The sequence below is a fragment of the Pan troglodytes genome, chromosome 9, assembly GCF_028858775.2.
Source record: "Pan troglodytes isolate AG18354 chromosome 9, NHGRI_mPanTro3-v2.0_pri, whole genome shotgun sequence".
Classification (NCBI taxonomy): domain Eukaryota; kingdom Metazoa; phylum Chordata; class Mammalia; order Primates; family Hominidae; genus Pan; species Pan troglodytes.
Genome location: NC_072407.2, coordinates 126,010,250 through 126,033,446, shown reverse-complemented (window position 1 = coordinate 126,033,446; position 23,197 = coordinate 126,010,250). Strand labels below are relative to the sequence as shown.

Here is a 23,197-nt window from a genome sequence, read left to right as displayed (position 1 = left end):
CTTTGTTTGTTATAAAGACATTAAGTATTTACATTTGTCCTTTTAGAGCATATATAATTTTTGCTATTTAATGGTAAATATGAAGAATGGCAGCTACAAGACTAGTCGTGCAAGGCTTCTTGGTAAAATTATTAAATGAGAGGCATCTGCAATTAGAACCTGCACTGCAGTCTTCTAACTTATAAGTGGGAGCTAAACAATGGGCACACGTGGACGTACAGAGTAGAATAACTCTAAAAGTCGATTTGGGTGGGAGGGGGTGGTGAGGGAAGAAAAATTACCTATTGGGTGCGATGTACACCATTTGGGTGATGAGTATGCTATAAACCCAGGCTTCAGTACTTGGCAATATATCCATGTAACAAAATATATCCATGTAACAAAAATGCACTTGTACCTCTTAAATCTGTAAAAATAAAAAGTTACAAACAAGAAAAGAAACCACTGCAGAATGATATCCAGTACAGAGCAAAGCAGGCAGATCAAGATTATTCTACCAGGAAGCATTCCTCTGTAACTATCTGGATCTCTTTCTTCTTTTCCATTTCATTCATCTAAACACAGGTAATTTACAGGCATATTAAATTTAACCACTTATTTCTTTTCACAGACACCCAAGAGTTGATTCCTCCCCAAGAATGAGAAATCACACAGTGGTGACTGAATTCATCCTTCTGGGAATCCCTGAGACAGAGGGCCTAGAGACAGCCCTTTTATTCCTGTTCTCCTCATTTTATTTATGCACCCTCTTGGGAAACGTGCTTATCCTTACAGCTATCATCTCCTCCACTCGACTTCACACTCCTATGTATTTTTTCTTGGGAAACCTCTCCATCTTTGACCTGGGTTTCTCTTCAACAACTGTTCCCAAGATGTTGTTCTACCTTTCGGGGAACAGCCATGCTATCTCGTATGCAGGCTGCGTGTCCCAGCTTTTCTTCTACCATTTCCTAGGCTGTACTGAGTGTTTCCTCTACACAGTGATGGCCTGTGACCGCTTTGTTGCCATATGTTTTCCTTTGAGATACACGGTCATCATGAACCACAGGGTGTGCTTTATGTTGGCCACGGGGACCTGGATGATTGGCTGTGTCCATGCCATGATCCTAACGCCCCTCACCTTCCAGTTTCCTTACTGTGGCTCTAACAAGGTGGGCTATTACTTCTGTGATATTCCTGCAGTGTTACCTCTAGCCTGTAAGAACACATCCTTAGCCCAGAGGGCAGGTTTTACAAATGTTGGTCTTTTGTCTCTCATTTGCTTTTTTCTCATCCTTGTTTCCTATACTTGCATTGGAATTTCCATATCAAAAATCCGCTCAGCAGAGGGCAGGCAGCGGGCCTTCTCCACCTGCAGCGCTCACCTCATTGCAATCCTTTGTGCTTATGGGCCAGTCATCGTTATCTATCTACAACCCAATCCCAGTGCCTTGCTTGGTGCCATAATTCAGATATTGAATAATCTGGTAACCCCAATGTTGAATCCACTAATCTATAGCCTTAGGAATAAGGATGTAAAATCAGCCCTGAGGAATGTATTTCCCAAGAAAAGCTTTGCTCTGGGAAATAAATGAGAACATTTAAAACTTTGCTGGATTTAATATTTTGATTACATTTTAAAGTTTGACTCTCCACTCCCTAAGAAAATTTCCCATCTGCTGCTGCCAAGGCAAGTTGAAACGAAATGTACTCCAAATCAATCTACTACTTAACCTCGCTCTTTTAAAATATCTGTCTGCTGGTGCATTTCCCTGTACTTTAGAATTAATTTTTTTTTTTTACTTTTGGAGGGCTTAAAGATAGGAATAAGAAATAATGTGTAATTGCTGCACTACAGGCTGGAGTGCAGTTGCATGATCTTGGCTCACTGCAACCTCCTCCTCCCGGGCTCAAGCGGTTCTCCTGCCTCAGCCTCCTGAGTAGCTAGGACCACACCTGGCTAATTTTTGTATTTTTAGTAGGGCTGGGGTTTCACCATGTTGGTCAAGCTGGTCTCAAACTCCTGGCCTCAGGTGATCTGCCCGCCTCAGCCTTCCAATGTGCTGGGATTACAGGCATGAGCCACTAAGCCCGACCTAGAATTAAATGTAACTAATAGAGTAATTTAGCAGACATTGCACCTTTCTTTCTTTTCTTTTCTTTTCTTTTCTTTCTTTCTCTTTCTTTCTTTCCTTTCTTTCTTTCTTTCCTTTCTTTCTTTTCTTTCTTTCTTTTTCTTTTTTGACAAGGTCTTCCTCTGTAACCCAGTCTGGATTGCAGTGGTGCAATAATAGCTCACTGCAAACTCCATGGGCTCAATTCTTTTGTAGTAAGGATTCTGTTACTGACACACACCTTCGCCCCAAACATTTCTTTGTTCTTTAAACCTTTGAAAGAGTTAAGAGAACACATTTGCTTTCTCCTATCATAGTCCCCGTTAAAAGTGCATTTACATATGTGTGTGTGTATATATATATGTATATATGTATACATATATATATATATATATAAAGGAAGGAGAGAAGGAAAGAAGAGAAATCAGAAAATCCTACTTACTGCAGATTATAATCTTTAATTTTCTGCCAATCAATATTAAAACTCAAAGTAACTTAAGTACTGTTTAAGGTAATCCTTCTAGTATTCAGTCTTGTGTGATTTCAGCATACAGATTCCTTTGGAATATATATATTTTCCTTGTATTATTAAATCCCTGGAAGGTTATGTGTACTTTTTTCTCAAAAAAAAAAACTTAATTTAATTTAATTAAAAAAGGAATGTAGATGTATTTCTGTGTCTGTCATAGAAAGCCCATGTTAGAATTTTCATTGAAATTCAGGTAACAATAATAAATCTGTCCACCTGAGAAAGAGTACATTTCTTTTTTTCTCATAATACAATCTATTTATTTTTCTTCTAATCTCTGTGTTCCATAATGCTGGGGAAAAAGTAGGTAAATTTTGCTTATGGAAATAATGTTACATTTTATAATGAATGTATTCTTGTTTCTCTTTTCCTGATTTTGTTTTCTGTTTCTTCTTATATTTTACTTCCAAGTTGTCTGCCTTTTCTTTTAAGCTACATGAAGTCCTTTTTGTAAAGAAGCAAAGGACAGACAAAAAGAAAGATGGAAGGAGGAAGGAAGGAAGGAAGAGAGGGAGAGAGAGAGAGACAGACAGAAAGAAAGAAAGAAAGAAAGAAAGAAAGAAAGGAAAGAAAGAAAGAAAGAAAGAAAAGTAAATAGAAAGAAAGCTGTATTTAGAGCTAAAATAGTACTTCATAATGGAATGATGATTACCTTCCTTCTCTTACCTTCAATTCCTATCAACACAGGTGATTGAACATCAGTTCTCCAAGTGGAAACTATAAGCCATCACACTGAGCCTGCATGAGCTATTAAAATATGTTAAATGAGCCCCAGTGAAGGCACATTGGTGACCGGTGATTTGTGATGTGCTATATAAGAACCTCTAAGATGAGATAACCATAAGTGTACCTCACAAGCAATCAGGTAGTCAGCTACTCTATCTAGAAATAAAATAGACTTATTTTATTTATAATCTAGTTACTCTATCTAGAAATAAAATAGACTTATTTATTCAATTTCAAGAAGTCTTTGTAACACTGAAGTTCCTTCCAGATAAGTAATAGTTGGATTGTAATATTAAACATGTCAAATGTTAAAAGATAAAATATAAATAATGGCTTTATTTCCCTTTATCTCTCTAATATAGACATTGAAACAGGTAATAACTATCCATTACAGCAAGGTTGTTGTAATTTTAAATGTTCTGTTAACCAAGACACATAACAGTCACTCCTGTCTTCAATATCCATGTTTTCTTTCCTGGCCTTCTCTTTTTGGCAGGCAAGTGCTGAAACAGCCATATGTTTCACAACCTCCACTCTTCTGTCTTTTAACATGCACACATGCACACATACACACTTCTGTTTTAAGCATGTTGCCACTTGTCACTACAAAGAAACAGATGGCAATACTAAAAAATAATAATCACTTGTAAAGTTACAATGGTTTAGAAAATCTCTTTGAATTTTTCCCTGACAGTTTCCTCTACTGTGCATTAAAATGTCATTCCAGCTCTTCTCTCCCAGTTGCTTCACTTTTCATCCAAGGCTCAGGTTTACAGGCTAAGCACCTGGATTCAGAAATTTCTTTAGTTAATGGAAGAACCAAAAGTAGAATCCAGGTCTTCCGATTTTCAGTTCAGTTCTCATTTTACTTCACAAACTTATAATGCCAAGTGAGAAATGTATGGATAACCTTGATGCAACATAAGTTTAATTAATCTTTGCACAAGTCGTAACAGCAATAAATATACTAAATAAAAATAAATATTTTATTGTAAGAATGTATCTGTTGAATCAGAATATTTATTTATTCTAATATAAAACATTGACAGATTTTAAAAATAAAAAATTTAACACAAAAGAAATAATTTCTAGTTTTTCTGTTCTGCTAAAGCATTCCTAGAAGTTTCATCAAATTGACTTTTAAAGATTTAAACAATTTCACACTTACAGAAAAGTTGAAAAGGTAACATAAAGTCTATGTATATTTGTTACTCACATTCCCAATGTTATCAGCATATTGTATTTGTTTTATCCCTTCTCTCTCTCATTCTCTCTCTAATCCTTCCAATATTTTGTGTGCATGTGTGTGTGTGTGTGTGTGTGTGTGTGTACACTTTATTCTGAACGAGTTGCAATCATGTGGTCCTTTTCCCCATATCTTACTTAAAGTTTATTTCCTAAAACAAAGGGTGTCCCCTTATATAACTATAATATAGTTATCAAAACCAGGAAATGAATATGGATACAATACTATCATCTAATCTACAGGTATTCTTTAGCTTTTTCCAATTATTCTAATAATGTTTTTATAGTACAAAATATCCAGGATTATATATTGCATAATGTTATTTATCTTTTTTTTTTTTTTAATCTGGAATAGTTCCTGAGTCCTTTGTATTCCAGGACATTATTGTTTTTGAATATTTTAAGATGGGTACTTTGTACAACATACATCAGTTTGAGTTTGTCTAATGTTTTCTCCTGATTAGATTCAGGTAATGTGTTTTTGACAGAACCAACTCCAAAATGATGCTGTGTTCTTTCTAGTATATTATATCAGGAGGTACTTGCTGTGAATTTGTTCCATTACTAGTGAGGTTAATTTTTATCATTTGGTTAAGGTAGTGTCTGTCAGACTACTCAACCATAAGCGATTATTTTACCTTCCTAATTAATAATGATTTTTTGGAGGGATGGAAACTTTGCAATTATGTACATATCCTATTACTTCTCAATTTTATCTGCCAGTTTTAGCATCCATAGATGATTCTTGTCTGAATTATTATTATAATTGCCAAATAATAACTTTCCAAATTAATTATTCTTACCACATTAGGTCATTGGTTTTCTACTATAAAGAAGATCTTTATCTCTCCCTCTATTTATATCAAATGACACTGTAACTAATTGTGATATCAATCTTTCTGCTCTGTCAGCTGGAATCATGGGATAAGATGATTATACTAGGATATTATCTCTCATCGGAGGAGGAATATCCCTTTTTAAGAAAGGAGATGTAAAAAATATTAAAGGGAGATCCTTCCACTAAACTAGATGACTTTTAAGTTACCTTCCAACTCTGAAATACTAATTCTGTGATTCCATATGGCTGTCTCATAACAGTAGAATCACTTACATCGTTGGAAAAATGGAAGCATAGACAGAGGAAGAAATGGCATATGGGAAGCCTGGGAGGGAGGGGGGTTAGGAAGCCTTTGTAAATCAGCCAACAGATAAAAAAAAGTCCTCTTTCACTTGCTTGGTACCTGCCAGTTGTAAATATTAAATATTAAATACTAGGCAATAACGGCAGTCAAGCAAATAACAGGATTTATTTGTTTTAAGAAGAGACACGATCAGAATATATTATAGAGAGATCACCAACATTTTTCAAGACAGGAGATGCAAGTTCCCTGGACCCAAATCTCACCATTGAACACAGGGCTGTTCATGAGAATATAGGAATGAATAAGTTTACATTAGAGTCTCTGGAAACATCATTCACTCCCCTCAGACTGTACATTAGAATATAAGGTTTGACCATTCCTGTATGTATGTGTTGCCAAATACCTCAGCCAGGAGCAGTTATACCTCATCAATCTCAGCATTATACAAGTACACAATATGATTATAGAGTGCACAGTAAACTCACACCGTGACGAAGTCCTAAACCACTGCTTTCAGTCTCTGCAGTCTACAGCATTTGCTATGAAAACATTTCTGAATTAGGTGCTGCAGAATTAGAAAATGAATCCGTTTCCCAGAGTTCTTGGGAAATCACATCAAGAATTCCAACGTCCATCTCAATCAGGACTTTATTTCAATCTATACCTTTACATCACCCAAAGGTGTTTAAAAATTTCAGTTTCTACAAAACATAATTGCCTTGCACTCTATACTAGTCAAAAGGCCTAAGTCAAGTGCACTGGGAATAGAACACTTTTTTTTGTTGTTTTGTTTTGTTTTGAGATGGAGTCTCGCTCTGTCGCCCAGGCTGGAGTGCTGTGGCGCGATCTCGGCTCACTGCAAGCTCCGCCTCCCGGGTTCACGCCATTCTCCTGCCTCAGCCTCCCGAGTAGCTGGGACTACAGGCGCCCGCCACCGTGCCCGGCTAAGTTTTTTGTGTTTTTAGTAGAGACGGGGTTTCACCATGTTGGCCAGGATGGTCTCGATCTCCTGACCTCGTGATCTGCCCGCCTCGGTCTCCCAAAGTGCTGGGATTACAGGCGGGAGCCACCGCGCCCAGCCCAGAACACTTTTAAAACGTTATTTCTTTGTCCATTAAAATCTCACTAAGCTTTCAAGGTTTTCTGTAAATTATCACCTTCAGCACATGATATGAAATAACCTGGTCTAAAACTCACTTAAGTGGGCAATAAGTTAAATGGCAGACCCCTAAACAGTTTTTGGACATTTGTGGGAGATGGGCACTGAAGAGGGTGTGATACAACCGAGCGTAGAGCAAATCACCTCTGTAGAATGAAGGAGATTTTGTCTGGAGAGAATACAAAACCATAAACATGGCTTGCAGAGTTATGAATATAGGGTCCCCTGATTATGAGTTAGAATAACTGTACTTCCTTTATAATTGGTGTGTCAGAAACACAAGGCTCAAAAGGACTGGAAATTAATAGGTTAAGCATATACGGAATTGCATGTTATTATTCAGCACTTATTTGTTGACATACTCTGTACAATAGTTAGGATCTTCGAGCACAGAGGTGAATAATATGAACACGGGCCCTACCTTTAAGAAACTTACATCAAAGGAAGAATGGAGCCTTCAGTAAAACTTGGAGACTATGATGTCACCGCTGTAAATTTCTAAATATTTCATAAAAACAGGAATACTTGACATTTATTTACCAAAGAGAGAAAGAAGTATCTATAGGTAAATTATTTCCCAGGATATGGCAGGCTTATACCATATGTATCTCTCAATAAGATATTACTGCCAGTTGAATTCTAAATCCAGACTCACTGTTTATGGGTTCCAGGCAACCTGCGCAGACTGACTAGTATCCGGATAGGATGACATCAAGATTTTTCTCCTTTCTCTCATATTGTCTCTAGAAGTTACACTCCTAACTTCCAGACCACTAGTTCTCTCATATAATTTTCACAGTAGCAGTTGGTTGAAATTATACCATGTACTGGGTCCTGGGAATATTATTTTGCTTGAAATGTTACTACATGGCTAGGAATTTTTTTATTGTTTTTTACTATTTTAGATACTAGGTTGGTATTGTGAAATTCATATATTTCCACTTGGGAAAGCGGAAACTAACAAACAGCCTTTGAGTTGGAGCATTCAAATTTGGAAGTACTAAAAGGAGGCCCACCCTATTTCATCAAGAGAAAGCCCAGAGGTTAGCCACGGAAGAAGGACCTGTGGCCTCAAATAAGGCACTCAGCCTTAGAGTAACATGAATATAAAATTGTGGAGGGAGAAATGTTGGACTTGTAATTCTTTGGACTTTAATATACAACAAAAGGATATTTCATATTTGTATTTTAATTTCTTTCTGAAAATTTAATACAAAAATTCATATTTAGAATTTATATTTGTGTGTGGCTTAATTTTGTTGGCATTATATTATTTGGCATATTTTAACACTTGTGAATGTTTGTTTTACAGTTTTTTCTTTTGGGCTATATCGAATGCTATGACTAGACAATTTGTGATGAGAAATAGATTAGACAATGCATTTTTGGCTGAGAGTGAAGTGTGTCCTTGATATTAAATCAATGTACACTGTGTTCTGAAGAGAGCCAAGCAGGGCATCCTGCTGGCTGATTCCCGCAGCTCTCCCTGGGTTGCCTGGCAACAAGCTGGCTGAAGTCAGAGTCGTGCTTTTCCCCCAGCAGTGGAGAAGGCAATCTGAGATGCTGCTGGTTCCAAGGCTTTAGAAGAAGAGAGATAGGATTTTCCCTTGCATTCTTAATCCAGTTTTATCATTAATGATACTAACATTTTGATCCAGTTGGATCTTTATTTCTATTCATCAATATTTGGTACACAGAGATGAGGAAGTGGGCAGAAAGGTGACTGATTAGGCTCCCTCAGCGTACGTTATCACATCATTCTATTCCCAGGTTGCTATGGTGCTTCCTATAATCCAAGTTGCTTATAGGTAAGTGAATGGATTTATGACTAGAATTCAGTAACCATGTTTACATTTCTTCCTAACCTCAACCTAATATGTATAATAAAGCATCACAAATACTTTCTAAAGTGCATACCAACCTAAGCTTCATGCTGAACACACTACAAAGAAGGTAATCTATCAGTTGTCAGAGCCTCTTAATAAGGCTCAAGATGTGGTACTGCCTGCGGTAAATGAGCATTTCCCTTCTGTCTTCCATCTTTAGAATAATGACTTTACATCATGCGAGATGCCCAAGGCAGAAACTAAGAGCGCACCTCTACCTTCTCACACTCCCACTCGGCCGATCATCCATTCAGTTCCATTACTCTATCTTTGAATCTTTTTTTGTATTATCATCCAGTCTCCCTATCAATTGCTCCCACTTTGTTTCATACCTTGATCACACCCTGATGTCCTCTTAAAAGGAATCCTAGCCACTACACTGGCCCCTGTCCAGCTGCCTGTCCACACTGATTCATATTATAACATATTTTTAAAACACCATCTCATTACGTTGCTGACTGGTGACTCTTCACAGCCTGGAGGATGAAGTACAAACATTATAGCATATCAGGTAAGAATCTTTATCACCAGATCCTGCAGGCCTTTCTGTTCACACGCCCGTGTATGAAACTGAGTTGTGGCTTCTCAAACACACTGTGCTGTGGGACCAAGAATGGTTGATAAACCTCTACTAAACTCTTCAATCTGGACTGCTCTCAAATGGTGTCTCTTCCATAATCCCGATGGAGAAGTTGATTTCTCCTTCATTTCTCTCTAGCTTGTGAGTTACTGACGGAATTCCTTCAGCAGCATACTTTAGAGACTGTGGGGAATGCAGACCTGAGTTGAATTCCCAGAAACACTTCTTACTCGCTGTAGGGCATTGGCCTATTACTTGAACTCCCTGAGCCTCAGTTTCCTCCCTTTTGGTTCTGAATAATACACCTCCCACCTCCCCTCATGTGGATATTGGCAGCATGATGTAATATCTATTAAGTACATCACAATGCTGGCTCATAGAGCTAAAGCAGTAATTTTTAGTAATTTAATTCCCTCTCCTTCTTAGCTAAGTTATGAGATTCTTAATGAAATTGTAAATCTTAAGCACTAGTACAATGCCTTAAGCATCTAGTACAATGCCTAGTACAATAATGAGTAGTCAATAAAGTAATGAAATATTACTAATAAATACATTCATAAGCCAGTGTCAATTAACAAACATTTATTGATTAACTATGATGCTAAAGAAAATTAATCTATGTGCTTTCAGAGATACAAAGCAACTTGAAATTAGCCTTGGAAGGACAAGAAAGAATTATATAAAATGGTCATAACTATTATACTATGACACAGGCCAACTAAATAGCTCTGACAACAGCAAACATGGTCTCCAATTAAAACTGATTTCACAAAGACATCATAACCATGTTTCAGTCCAAAATTAAGAGTCTTATTATCACCAAAGTTTATAATAAGAACAATCAATCTTTCCATAATAGAAACTATGACTACAGAGGAAAAAAAAATCTCCAAAAGAAGATCAAATTTATTTAAATTCTCAAATACTTGGAGAGATTTGTTTCCTTTAAAGCAAAAGTAAGTAGAAACCAGGATATCTATAAAAATCTGATGAGATGTTTTGTGAGTGACTTTTCTTTTTCTGTAGATCCTAATAAAGACACTTCCTAGTCATTATGTGTTCTCACTGAGACAGTGTTCTTATCTTCTCCATAATCCTTTCCAATGTATTTATTTTATTTTTAATTGACAAATAGTAATCCTACATACTTCTGGGATACAATGCGATATTACAATATAGGTAGACACTGTGGAAAAGTAAAGCAAGCTAATTAACATATTTATCACCTCACATAATGATCCATTTCTTTGTGGTAAGAAAGTTTAAAATCCACTCTTTTAGTGAATTTGACATATGTTATAATTAACTATAGTCACCATGTCACTCCATTATGAAAATTTATTCCTCTTATCTAACTGAAAAGTTGTATCCTTTAACCAACGCCTCTCCTTTCTCCAACCACCTTCCCCATCCCCAGCCCCATCACTCCAGCCCCAGTAACCAGTATTCTAAGCTCTACTTCATGAGTTTGGCTTTTTTGGATTCCATTTATAAGTGAGATCTAGGACTATTTGTCTTTTTGTGCTTGGCTTATTTTACTTAGCATAATGTCCCTCAGGTTCATCCATGTTGTTGCAAAGGACAGGATTTCCCCCCTTTTTGAGGCTGAATAGTATTCCATTGTGTACATATACCACATTTTCTTTATCTATTCATCCATTGATGGACACTTAGTTTGTTTCTATATCTTGGCTATTGTGAATGATGCTGCAATGCATGTGAGCATGCAGATATCTCTTCAACATACCAATTTCAGTTCTGTTGGATACATACCCAGAAGTAGAATTGCAGGATCATGTGGTAACTCTATTTTTCCCATAATGGCTGCATGAATTTACATTCCCACCAGTAGTGCAGTATGCAAGTGATCCCTCTTCTCCACATCTTTGCTAACACTGGTTACATTTCATCTTTTTTATGATACCCATTCTAATCTGTTGATGCTCCTATATGATGAGGTGAGTTTAGAGGTAGGAAAAATGTGTCTTCTCCTTATGCATTTTTCTTCATCTCATGAAACAGTCTGCAGTTTTAATAAAATCAGATCAGCACAGAGGTCAGCATGGTATGTAGAAGGAGACAGAAGCTAAGGGTGGGAGAATAGGGAAGAGCGTGATTTGCTGGTTTTATGAAGATTTATAAGGTGAAAACATATGGAAAAAATAATGACTCTATTCAAAGAGTTTCCTCTGGGAAGGGTGCTAATGAGGATTATCTGAAATTAGAAAGCTCAATTTAGAGACAGATATATAAAAAAAAGAATGCCTGCCAATCCAAGTTATAAATTAGCAACAGTTTTTTTATGGCTTTTCTACTTGTTGTATGTAAAGGCTATTTGTTTAGAAAGATTATTACCTTAAGCAAAATATTCCTTTCATTGATATCCTGTGTCGATTCTTCTTTAAAATGAGAAATCACACAGTGATGTCTGAGTTTGTTACTGTGAATGGCTGAGGGCTGGAGATTGTATTTCATTATCCTGATTATATCTTGTAAATTTTGTACCCTTTTGGGAAATGTTATTTTCAGGACCGTTGTTTGTTCCTTGGGATTTCACACATCATGCATGTATTTTTTTCCTTGAAAAATATCATTGTGATTGGCATGAGTTTGTCTTCAATGATTGCTTTACCTTCAACGCAGAAATGAGCCATCAATGTTCAGGGTGCTGCTGTCCATGTTTTCTCCTTTCCTTGCCTGTACTGCCCCGAGATCTTGCATTCACTGACACAGTGCCACCCTTTTATTGCCATTGGATATCCACTGCAAGGTATGCACACCATTACACACAAACTGTATATACTGCTCACCACAGGGCCCTGGAGAGGCTGCTAGCTACATGTCAATCTCCTGATGCTTTATTAGGCAGCTACCCTAATCCTGTGCCAATGAAGTTATGGCTGTCATTCCCATCACATTCCTGAAGTCAAACTGTGACCTATGCAAGCATATACTAAGCCCAGAGGGTAGGTGTTCCTATGCTGGTCTCTCTGTCTGTCTCTCTCTTAGTCTCTCTCTCTCTTTCTCTCTCTTTTCCATTATTTCCATATCTTATATCTGCAATGAAATTGACATACCAAAAATTATCTCTGCAGACAGTGTGCATGGAGCTTTCTCAACCTGCCTTGCTCACCTCTTTGCTTTCTCAACCTGCTTTGCTCAACCTGCAGTCTGCAACTCTTTGTGGCCATGGACAGAAGCTCAGACCGAGAGCTCTCTGCGATTCTGTGATTCAGAGACCGAATTTGTGTGTGACCATCTCCTTGAACTCCTTGATTTCTAGCCTGAGAAACGAAAGTGTGAAACAAGCTTCACATAAAATATTTAAAGAACAAACTTTACTCATGAAAATAAATGAGAAGATGATGAACTTCTAAAGGAATTTTGAATATTCTTTTCTTAGCAGCTTTCAAAAAAACTTCGCATTAAATAGTACTGTGTCTTTAACTTCATTCCTAAACCCTGTATCTTAGTATGAAAATTTGCTAGTACCCATGCTTTTAAAGTAAATATAGCTTATGCGCATAGCAGATATTAAATTGCTATTTATCATTGGATTTGACTGCAAAGTAAACAATTTTTGGTCCTTTTCTGATTTCTACGGAAGAAGCCTTGGAAGAGAACCTATATCACTGCAAAAACATCCACTAAAAATCATAATCTCCCTTACGTCAGAACACTGAATCTAAACATTTTTAAGAAGAAAGCTTACTCAAAATTAAACATTTTTCAATTTCTGTACATGAATAAAAATTAAGATTTTCTGCATAAGGCAGGATTCCTTTTTTGGGATAAAGCTAAGCTATATAGAGAAAAATTCACCTCAATTATCATAATGATATTGCATCTCTTTGTGTTCATATGGTGAGAATTATCTTAGATTATCTTTGATCCAGCTTTTTTTTTCTATTCGTAAGAGGAAAACTCAAGGAATGTTGTTTAAATAAAATATTGGTGTTTTTTTTAATGCATGCTGACTTCTGTTACTGAACTGCTGGCCTGAGGATTTCATCAAAACGTTAAAGCATCCAGTAGGAGGCAATTGAAAAGTGTGTGACTCACTCTTAAGCCTATTGCTTATTTTTATGTACAGTAAGGAGGCAGAATTGAAAGGGAGAATGTAGAAAAGAAATTGATAGTGCTCTGCCCAATAATGCGAGACACTAATTCCATGGTGAGAGAGGCAATCTTGCAAATTATCACGGCTTAAACTATATGTTTCTTCTCATCAACACAGGCTTTACTGATTCTGAAAATTAATGTTTTCCCATGGGAGATTTGTAAGGCTAAGCAGGTAGCTCATAGGTAGCAAAGAGGAATATTGAAACAAACTGGTGGAAGTCAGTGCTGCTGGATGTAGCGTGATGAAGGTCAGGGTGAAATTCAGTCTCATGGGTAGGGATTAGGCTTTCTAGAAATTTGATTACTCATTATAGAAAAGGGTTAGAAGAAGAATTTTCAGAACGATGTGGGCATGAAGGGAATGAAGCAAGATTAAAAACTGGGCATATCTGATTCTGCGAAGGGTTTAACATCTTGGGTGAATTTTTCATGAAAAAACGAATATTGCAGTGTTTATTTTATAGAATTCTCTGTATCACACCTATTAAAACATCTGGTATATATTCACAACCCATGGGTGATATTGTGAAGGATAAAGAAAAATAAACATGAGGGGGAAGCGCGGTCTGTTTCACTGAAGGGAGAGGCCTCATCAGCTGGACTGTCAAACTCATCTACAGACCCAGAGATGTCCAAATGGATCACACTACCTAGATGAAGAACCTGCTCAACTGATCATAAATGAGGCATATTTTAAAGGTTGCCAAGTTCTGTGCAATGTTCTGAGGATACTGAGAGCAACAGAACCTGGTTGTTGAGATTCCTTACCATATGATGTAACTCATGTGATGGGCTGCAGTGAAACAGAGCAGGTCACATGCCCAGGAAGGATCCACATGATTCATATGCAATGCCAGCTTCCTTGTGCTGAAGAATCCTCACATATTTGACTCACCTTTCAGAAACAAGCATGGGCCACGCAGTGGTGGGGTCTGGAAGCCGTGCCTGGGATATTTTATGAATTCTCACTAGAAGTACATATGCTGTGCAGTTGTGCTTCTCATCTGCATCAGTGTCTTAAACCACATCAGCGCCGTATTGGATTGAGAGTGTCCTGTGAGTTCGTTTATCAGGCTGTGATAACCTCAGAGCTCCACTGGTGGCAGCTCACCCGCATTCTCTCCTCGGTAGCCTCTCCAGGGGTGCCAGGTGTTGAAATGATCAGAGAGCCAGACACAGCTCAGCAGCACCAAGGACACACAGTACTGAAGGGACACCTTCCAGGGAGGTAAATGAGAAAAGACATTAGATAAAGCCTTTCCCATTATGTCCCTGGGGAAGATGACCCAACAACAGGGAGGGAAGGCTAAAGCTTAGGTTACACTGTGGCCTTAGGAACACAGAGTTACATGGGGAAAGAACTTCAGGATTAGATTTCCCATGCCATCGATTCTCTCTTTCTCTTCCTAGGACCCAATCAGAAGACTCTCAGTAGAGTTTCTCAGTGGAACTAGATTGCATCTACCTAGGGAAGGGTAAAATATAAGATCCTCTTAATGACAGTTATTGGGTCAACAGTAGCAAATCTCCAAAGAACTCTGAATTATTCTAGCAAAACCTACATAGGAATGAAATAACCAGAGAAATGGTCAGAAATGAAAATGTACCTAATCTTAAGTGGCATTAAGGGCATTAAAAGTCTTCAGTGATAGGCGATAATAAGATGGAAAGTGAGATATCTTGTCAAATACTGAATGTTGAATTGAGATGCGGGCCAGTTTCCTCTTATCTCCTTAAGACACACAACACATGATCTCACAGCTGCATGACAGAGCACAGCTGTTATATTTTCCAATGCTCCGTTCCTGAAGACCCATGCTGGCCTCCAGTTCATTAATACTCTTGTGTCTACTCGTTCCTGACATCGTTTGCTATGCATCCATTTTAATTATTTACAGGGCCTATAGAATCAGTCTGCTGTCTACTTTTATCCCAATTATCACTTTTCACTTTTTCTCACCTACGCTTTATTCTCTTTGGCAGAGAATATGAAAAAGACACATAATTCCCAGTGTAGTTATGTTCAAATGAGGCACACGTGCCACCTTTTAATTCCAAAGAGTTTACCACTTGTCATTGCAGAGTGTTAGAAAAATAAAAGTATCGAAATCTTAGGAAATCATCATGAAAAAAATGGGGCTTTTGATTTTAGAAGAAAGAGTGTGTACTAAAACTTTGATCTCTTTTTCTAAACATAGAGAAATTACAGTGAAAATGGAATAAATACTAACTACAACTGAAAACAAGAAAAAAATGATTCTCTATTGTGATTTTTTTTTTTTTTTTTTTTTTGAGACTGAATCTGGCTCTGTCACCCAGGCTGGAGTGCAGTGGAACGATCTTTGCTCACTGAAACCTCCGCCTCCCGGGTTCAAGTGATTCTCCTGCCTAAGCCTCCCGAGTAGCTGGGACTACAGATGCCCGCAACCACGCCTGGGTAATTTTTTTATTTTTAGTGGAGTAGGGGTTTCACCATGTTGGCCAGGCTGCTCTTGAACTCCTGACCTCAGATGATCCACTCACCTTGGCCTCCCAAAGTGCTGGGATTACAGGCATGAGCCACTGCACCCGGCCTGTAATATCTTATATATAAAAAATATATAAGTTTTCATTCATGGTTCCTGGCTTATAACTCCCATAGCTCCAGTTGTGGTCTTTTCGTATAATGTTGGGGCACTTAGGCCTCAGAAAACAGAATCTCTCTGGCCTTTTCCTGCTCTCTTCTCACCAGCCCAAGCGGGACTCTGATCTTCCCCTGACTTTCTGATCTGGGGTCATAAAACTGTCATTCCAGAGAGGGTCCGGTCCTGTACCCAGGAGGATGGAACACTGCACAGAGAGGCCAAAAGGAATCTGAACAGGCAGGCCTTGCTAGGTTTCCCCACTCAGTCTATTAGCATTAGATCATACCCTTGTGTTGCAATCATATTTCTACATGGTTGCCCATGCTTTGATCTTGCCTATCCAATGAAGCCTCTATAAAAGGCCCCAGAAAACAGGGTTCAGAGAGCTTCTGGATAGCTGAGCACATGGAGGTTCCTGGAGGGTACTGTACCTGGGAAGGGCAGGGAAGATCCTCACCCCTTCCCTGATATCTCACCCTACACATCTCTTCATCTGTATCCCTTGTAGAATCCTTTAAAATAAACTGGTAAGTATAAAAAGTGTTTTCCTGAGTTCTATGAGCCACTAGCAAAATAATCGAGCCCAAAAAGGGGGGTTGCAGGAACCCCAACCCTACGCCAGAATTTCCAGAGGCCCTGACTTGTGACTGGAGCCTAAGTGGGGCGGGTGGGGGGGGGGTGGTTTGGGAGGGCAGTCTTTCTTGGGGACTGAGCCCTCGACCTGTGGGATCTGATGCTACCTCTAGGCTGACAGTGTCAGAATTGAACTGGAGGACACCCAACTAGTGTCTGCAGCAGAATTGATTGGTCACTTGGTGTGTGGGGAACCCTCTCCCCACAACAGAAGTCCCCCACGTGGATTATTGCTATTGAGTGAGACAATAGGAAATAGGCACATTGAGTGTTGTTTATGCCACTCTCAAACTATGAAAAAAACCCAGAAGATCCTGAATCAGGGCACCAACACCACCCATCTGAGACTGAAGACCAAAGCTGCTCCAGCAAGGATGGAGCCAGAAATCCACTAGCCAAGCAGGCTGTGAGGCCGGTGCCACACCTCACCAGGGTCAGGGGTTGTGCTAGAGAATAATCCAGGAGGGACTCGCAAATGAGAACTGTGCAGAAATTATGATCAAAAGATGTGTGGAAACTAACACTCTTAAAACACACACAACAAACTCTAAAATCAGAACACTTTACAGCTTAAGAGATAGAAATACTCTGGGAGGCCAAGGCAGGTGGATTGGCTGAGCCAGAAGTTTGAGACCAGACTGTGCAACATGGCAAAACCCCCATCTACAAAAAATACAAAAATTAGCTGTGTGGTGGAGATGCCTGTAGTCCCAGCCACTGGGGAGACTGAGGTGAGAGAATGACCCGATCCCAGGGAGGTTGAAGCTGCAGTGAGCTGTGCCACTGTGCAGCCTGGGCAACAGAGTGAGATCCTGTCTCAAAAAAAGAAGGAAAGAAGGAAAGAAGGAGAGAGAGAGAGAAAGGAAAAGAAAGAAAAGAAAAAGAGAAAGAGAGAAGAAGAAAGAAGGAAAGAAAGAAGGAGAGAAAGAAAGAAAAAGAAAGAAGATGGACTACCACATCTAAAAGAATTTAAAATATAAGTGTTAAAGAGACCATAAAAGGAAAAATATTATTTTGAAACAAAAATAGAAAATACTGAAACAAGGCAAGCAAAAGTTATGACAAGATGCCCATAGAAATCTTATAAAATTAATACATTATAGCAAAAATTTTAACGTGATAACTGAGTATCAGACTAACGAAAATAAATTACTAAACCAGTTTTAGTTCTGAGAATCACCCAGAAGTAACATACAAAGATTTTTTTTAAATAAAGAAAATTAAAAATTGATAATTTGCAACATTTTCTCTAGGTATCATATCCCGGTTTTATGAAATTCTAGAGGTAGGTGTGCTATTGTTTCTCCATCCTCCAATTCCTATTTTATATCACCCCTTGGAAATCTTTCTTTTTGTTCTCTAATTTTTATTTTTTGAAGTATTTTGGGAGCTCATAGAGCTCCCCTCTCTTTCAACAAGCTCCATCTAGTAGGCTCAGTAGATTCCAATCACATTAGGTGAGAATTATCAGAAGATTCATTCAAGAGGATTATTTTTTCTCTTCAAAACTGTCAGAGGTGTTGGAACCAGAGAGATTCCCTCTTGAACAGGGGCTGGGTAAAATGAGGAAGCTGCTGGGATGCCTTCCCAAGGGGCTAGGCATTCTAAGTCACAGGATGCTTATAGCGAAGGGAACAGGTTAACAAGGTTTACCAAACAGACCCAGGAAACAACAGACCCAGGAAATGTCCCGATGTCCCAATATATTAGGAACAAAAGCATTTTTAGTTTAAGAAGAAGTTTCCCTTTAAAGATAATAATAGAGATTCTTGTGGCAGACAGTAGTTACACGACGGTTAATCCCTTGTCGTGATGGCCGCTTGCGGGTGGTCCGGAGCAGCCGCTGTCGTCACGCTGGCTGCAGCAAGGAGGCGTGGGTGGTGGCGGCACGAGCTGCTGCGGGAGCGGCAGTGGCGGTGGTGGGTCCCCTATGTCCTGTGTCCCCAAGGCGGCTGACTGTGCCACCCCTATCCTTCCGCAGCCGGCAGAACCCGCTCCCAGGCACGGAGCCTCCATTGCTCTGGACCCTGGTCCCATCGCCGCTCTCATCTGCAGCAACTGCTGGGAGGGTGCAGGGAGGAGGTGGAGCTGGGCCTGAGGCAGTGCCATCCTCCACGGAGCCGCTGGGAGCCAGGGACAAGGACAAGAAGGAGCACCCTCTCCCCAGGCCCCCAAAGCCCACCACCCTGAGGGCCACCGCAATGGGGCTGGGCCAAGCTACCCTCCAGCACAATCTGGCACTGAGGGGCAGGCAGAGCATCCGGACCCCCTACCCCAGGCTGTGAGGAGGCGTGGCCAGGGCTGTCTGCAAGCTCCAGGAGGCCAGGGGAGCCCCACCCTCCCAGGCACGGGACTCTGGCATTTCTGCTGTCTGTACCCTCGAGGACCCGGAAGGCCCTCCCGCGAAGGCTCAGGGTTGTCTGCTCCCACTGCTTAGCCGCTCGCCACTCCTGGCACCCACTCCAATCTCAGAGCAGGGTTGGGGCTGAATGAACCCTGGAGCTGTCACAGGCCGGCTGGGTGTAGCCGGGTGTGTGCACGCTGTGGGCAGCACTGATACACCAGCCCCCTGCTGCCTCGGCCCCCTCCGGACTTTGAGCATCCAGGAGCACAAAGGCTGGGTACGGGGGAAGCTGAGTGGTGGGGGTGCTGAGGGCAGCTAGGTGCTGGCCTGCAGGTGCCCCTGGGGGCTAGCAGCCTGGGCGGCATGGACAGTGGCAGGAGGCAGACAGACTCCTGGGTGGAAGGAGTCAGGTCCCCCAGGGAGGGTCCGAAGGCTAGGGGCCAGGCTGCTGGTGGAGTGGGGTCTTGTGGTGCCTTTTCCAGGCCTGCCCATGGCCACCCATGGACCAATTGGCACACACTTCCTCTCCTCTAAGGTCCATAAAAGCCCTGGGATCAGCCACAGCAGGGTAGATCAGAGGATGGAGAGATGACAGGATGATCAGCAGCAGAGAGGAGTTACACTCTCTGCTGAGAGCTGCAGAGGCAATGGGATGACCTGCTGCAGAGAGGAGCCACCACTCTAGGGCCTCTTCTCTGCTTAGAGCTGCAGACAACGGGAGGACCCGCAGCAGAGAGGAGCTACCCTCAACACTTGTTGAGATGACCTCTGCAGCAGAGAGGAACTACCCGCTCCCTAGGAGCTGAACACTTGTCAGGACACTCCGGCTGCAGAAAGAAGCTCCCAACTGCAGGTCCCCTCTGAGCTGTTCTATAGCTCAATAAAGCTCTTCTTCCTCTTACTCACCCTCCACTTGTCTGCATAACTCACTTTTCCTAGTCACAGGACAAGAACTCGTGACCCAACGAATGGCAAAGCTAAAAGAGCTGTAACACAAACAGGGCTGAGACATGCCCCTTGCTTGCTCGCTACATTGCAGGTGAAGAGAAGGAAAGAAGAGCTGTGGCCCTTTGGGGATCCCAGACCTGGGAGCTCCTCCCCAGGGCTGTGACTCCCTCTTTGGGGCCCTGCAATCTCCAAGCTTCCAGGCACCACCATGGTCCCCAGTGCCAGCTGTGGAAGCTGCTTGCAGTGCACCTGGTCTGGCCACAGCCTTGCAAAGAACCAGCACCCATGCCGGCACTTGGAGCTGCCCACCCCACTGCAGCAACCAGCCTGTCTGACTGTGTGCAGTGGCCAGACCTCACACTTGCTCACATACCCTTCACCGCTCCCACCTTACTCGCCCTTGGGAGACATGGGATCAAGGCCAGTAGCGTGAGCCAAGCACAGCCTGCAAGGCCAAGTAGGCAGAATGAGCCCAGTGGGCCCCAGCAAATCTCAAGCAAAGGCGCCACTGGACACAGATGTTTCTGGTCAGAAAAGTGACACCCCAAAGATCCCCTAACAGTGGACCTTCCCCACAATTGTTTTGCTTTGTTTCTTATATATAAACAAGTATTGTACCTAAGGTGGACATAATTCTTCCTTTTGCTTCTGGGAATGTCCTGCTCTGCCTATGGAGTGGCCATTCTTTCATTCCTTTACTTTCCTAATAAACTTGCTTTTGCTTTACTCTGTGGATTTGTCCTGAATTGTTTTTTGCACAAGATTCAAGAACCCTCTCTTGGGGTCTGGATTGTGACCCTTTTCTGATAAAACAACTTAATGTTTTATATTGAAATGTGCTAATGTTGAATTTGTAAAGATACTATCAATAAAGAAAAATACAAAGAATAATTGTTTTTAATCTACTGAAATCTATCGAGCAATAACCACTCAACAATTTGGTGATCATCTTTCCACCAAAGACACACGTATATGCTACACACACAAATTTACACAAGTAAATAATATTATAGCTATGATACTACACTCTAATTTTCCTATTCCCTAAAGCTTTTTTTCACATCAGGAACAGATAGCTGTCTCAACTTGAATGACTATAAAAATTCATTTTATGAATAAGTCAAATTATTCTTAACCCATTAATAGAAATATTTTTCTTTAAGAGTTTACATTAATGAACAATCACTTTAAACTATCATCTCAACTAAGACACTTATTTCATATGTATAGTTCATTCATATGTGTATAATCTTGGTTATTTCCCTGCTTTATAAACGCAAAGGAACATAGTTATATTCTTATGTCTTTTCCCAGATTATTTTTACATCACTGTGAAAGGAAAACCTTTTTATATTACTTGTTACAAATTTTTCTGATGGTCATAAGTTTGGGATTAAGCTTTCAATTTTGGGGCTTTCCTGCCCTCCATCAGGCTCATTAGATCAGACGTATTTCACTGCCATCATTTTCTTTTTTTCTTTTCTTTTTCTTTGGAGATGGAGACTCACTCTGTCACCAGGCTGGAGTCCAGTGGTGCGATCTTGGCTCACTGCAACCTCTGGCTCCCGGTTCAAGCAATTCTCCTGTTCAGTCTCCCGAGTAGCTGGGGCTAGTGTTTTAATCTTTGCAAAGGTAGTTCCAAGAAGAGTAAAATAATTCTGTTTAAAAGAATTCTTTGGAGTATTTATAGTTTCAGAAAAATAGAAATTTATGTGTAAAAACTGAAACTAAGGTAACATATTATTAACTAAAACAACCAGATAGCAAAACATATTTTAGAGATGAAGCATTACATTTTAGAGGACGTAGAACAATTTTTCCAATCAAGGTGAGTGTCCTAAAAGTTTGCATTATTGAGGAAAGTTCAAGGGGACGATTTTATAAAAATTATAAAGAAAAGAAGTGCAACACCGTACATTTTCTCAAGGCCCATAGTTTTGTGAATGTTTTCCTATATCATTTTATCAAAAAGGGTCTGACAATTCTAAATGCTATTTATTGCTATGGTGTTATGGGAAGGGAAAATCTTTTCTCTTTCATTTTTCTGAGATTCCTAATTGGTAGCAATTGTTAATAAAAAAGGCAAAAAATTTTAAGACTAAGATCTGGAGATAAGCAAGTTTTCACAGAAAGAAACTTCAAACCTTGAAAATAGTGAAAAGCGCAGGAGGAATTTTAACAAATGCAAAATGAGGAATATAATAGGATGTTTTTACTTGCAACCAGGAATTAAAATGGAGGAGAAAGTAAGTTGTTTCTTACCTCTATCAGTTTCAAGTTTACTTAGCGTTTTTGATTTGGAGAAGAAAGGAAAAGATATATGTCAGAGATCTTTTAGGAAAAGCAAAATGAAACAAAAATATGTATGAGTTGTGGGAAAATAGAAGAAAGAAAAAGGAGGCCGCAAGCGGTGGCTCACGCCTGTAATCCCAGCATTTTGGGAGGCCGAGGCGGGCAGATCATGAGGTCAGGAGATCAAGATCAGCCTGGCCAACACGGTGAAACCCTGTTTCTAGTAAAAATACAAAAAAATTTAGCCGAGCGTGGTGGCGCACGCCTGTGATCCTAGCTACTCGGGAGGCTGAGGTAGGAGAATTTCTTGAACCTGGGAGGTGGAGGTTGCAGTTAACAGAGATCGTGCCACTGCGCTCTAGACTGGGTGACAAGAGCGAGACTCCGTCTCAAAATAAATAAATAAATAAATAAATAGAACAAGAAAGAAAGAAAAAGGAAAAGATGTGGAAAAGGTAGAAATAAGTCAGTTTATTCCTGCGGGACTACATAAGACAAAAGGACAAGCACTTCTCTCTTTCCTTCTCCATCACAAACAAACCTTTCCGTCAGATTTAGTGTAAGTTTTATCAAACTGTATGTCACAGAATAGTCAGAATATCCTGTAGCTGGGAAATTCCTTTTATTCTGTTTCTTTTGTTGAAAGCAAAACTCGTATCATGTTATTAATGCACAATTTCCTGGGTTAAAATTAACTTTGGGGACTCCCTGCCAAAGGAATTCAAGCCCCGCTCTATGGAAGGAAAAAAGAAGAAGTCAAATTCCCTTCTCTGCTAGCTCAGAAGAGGAATGATGAAGGTATGTGCTGAAGCCGATCTGTCGGCCACGTGCTTTTAGCACCAAGTGGTTCTTGTGCAGTCTGTAAACACAGGCA

At 40.1% G+C, this 23,197-nt stretch overlaps 1 protein-coding gene across 1 annotated transcript; it reads left to right on the top strand.

Annotated features, from left to right (window-relative positions):
- The first annotated feature begins 638 nt into the window (after window positions 1–638).
- Window positions 639–1,574, top strand: LOC466868 (putative olfactory receptor 10D4). The gene has a single exon (XM_522268.5). It carries the CDS (start codon window positions 639–641, stop codon window positions 1,572–1,574), a length of 936 nt encoding a protein of 311 aa, XP_522268.3.
- Window positions 1,575–23,197: the final 21,623 nt, after the last annotated feature.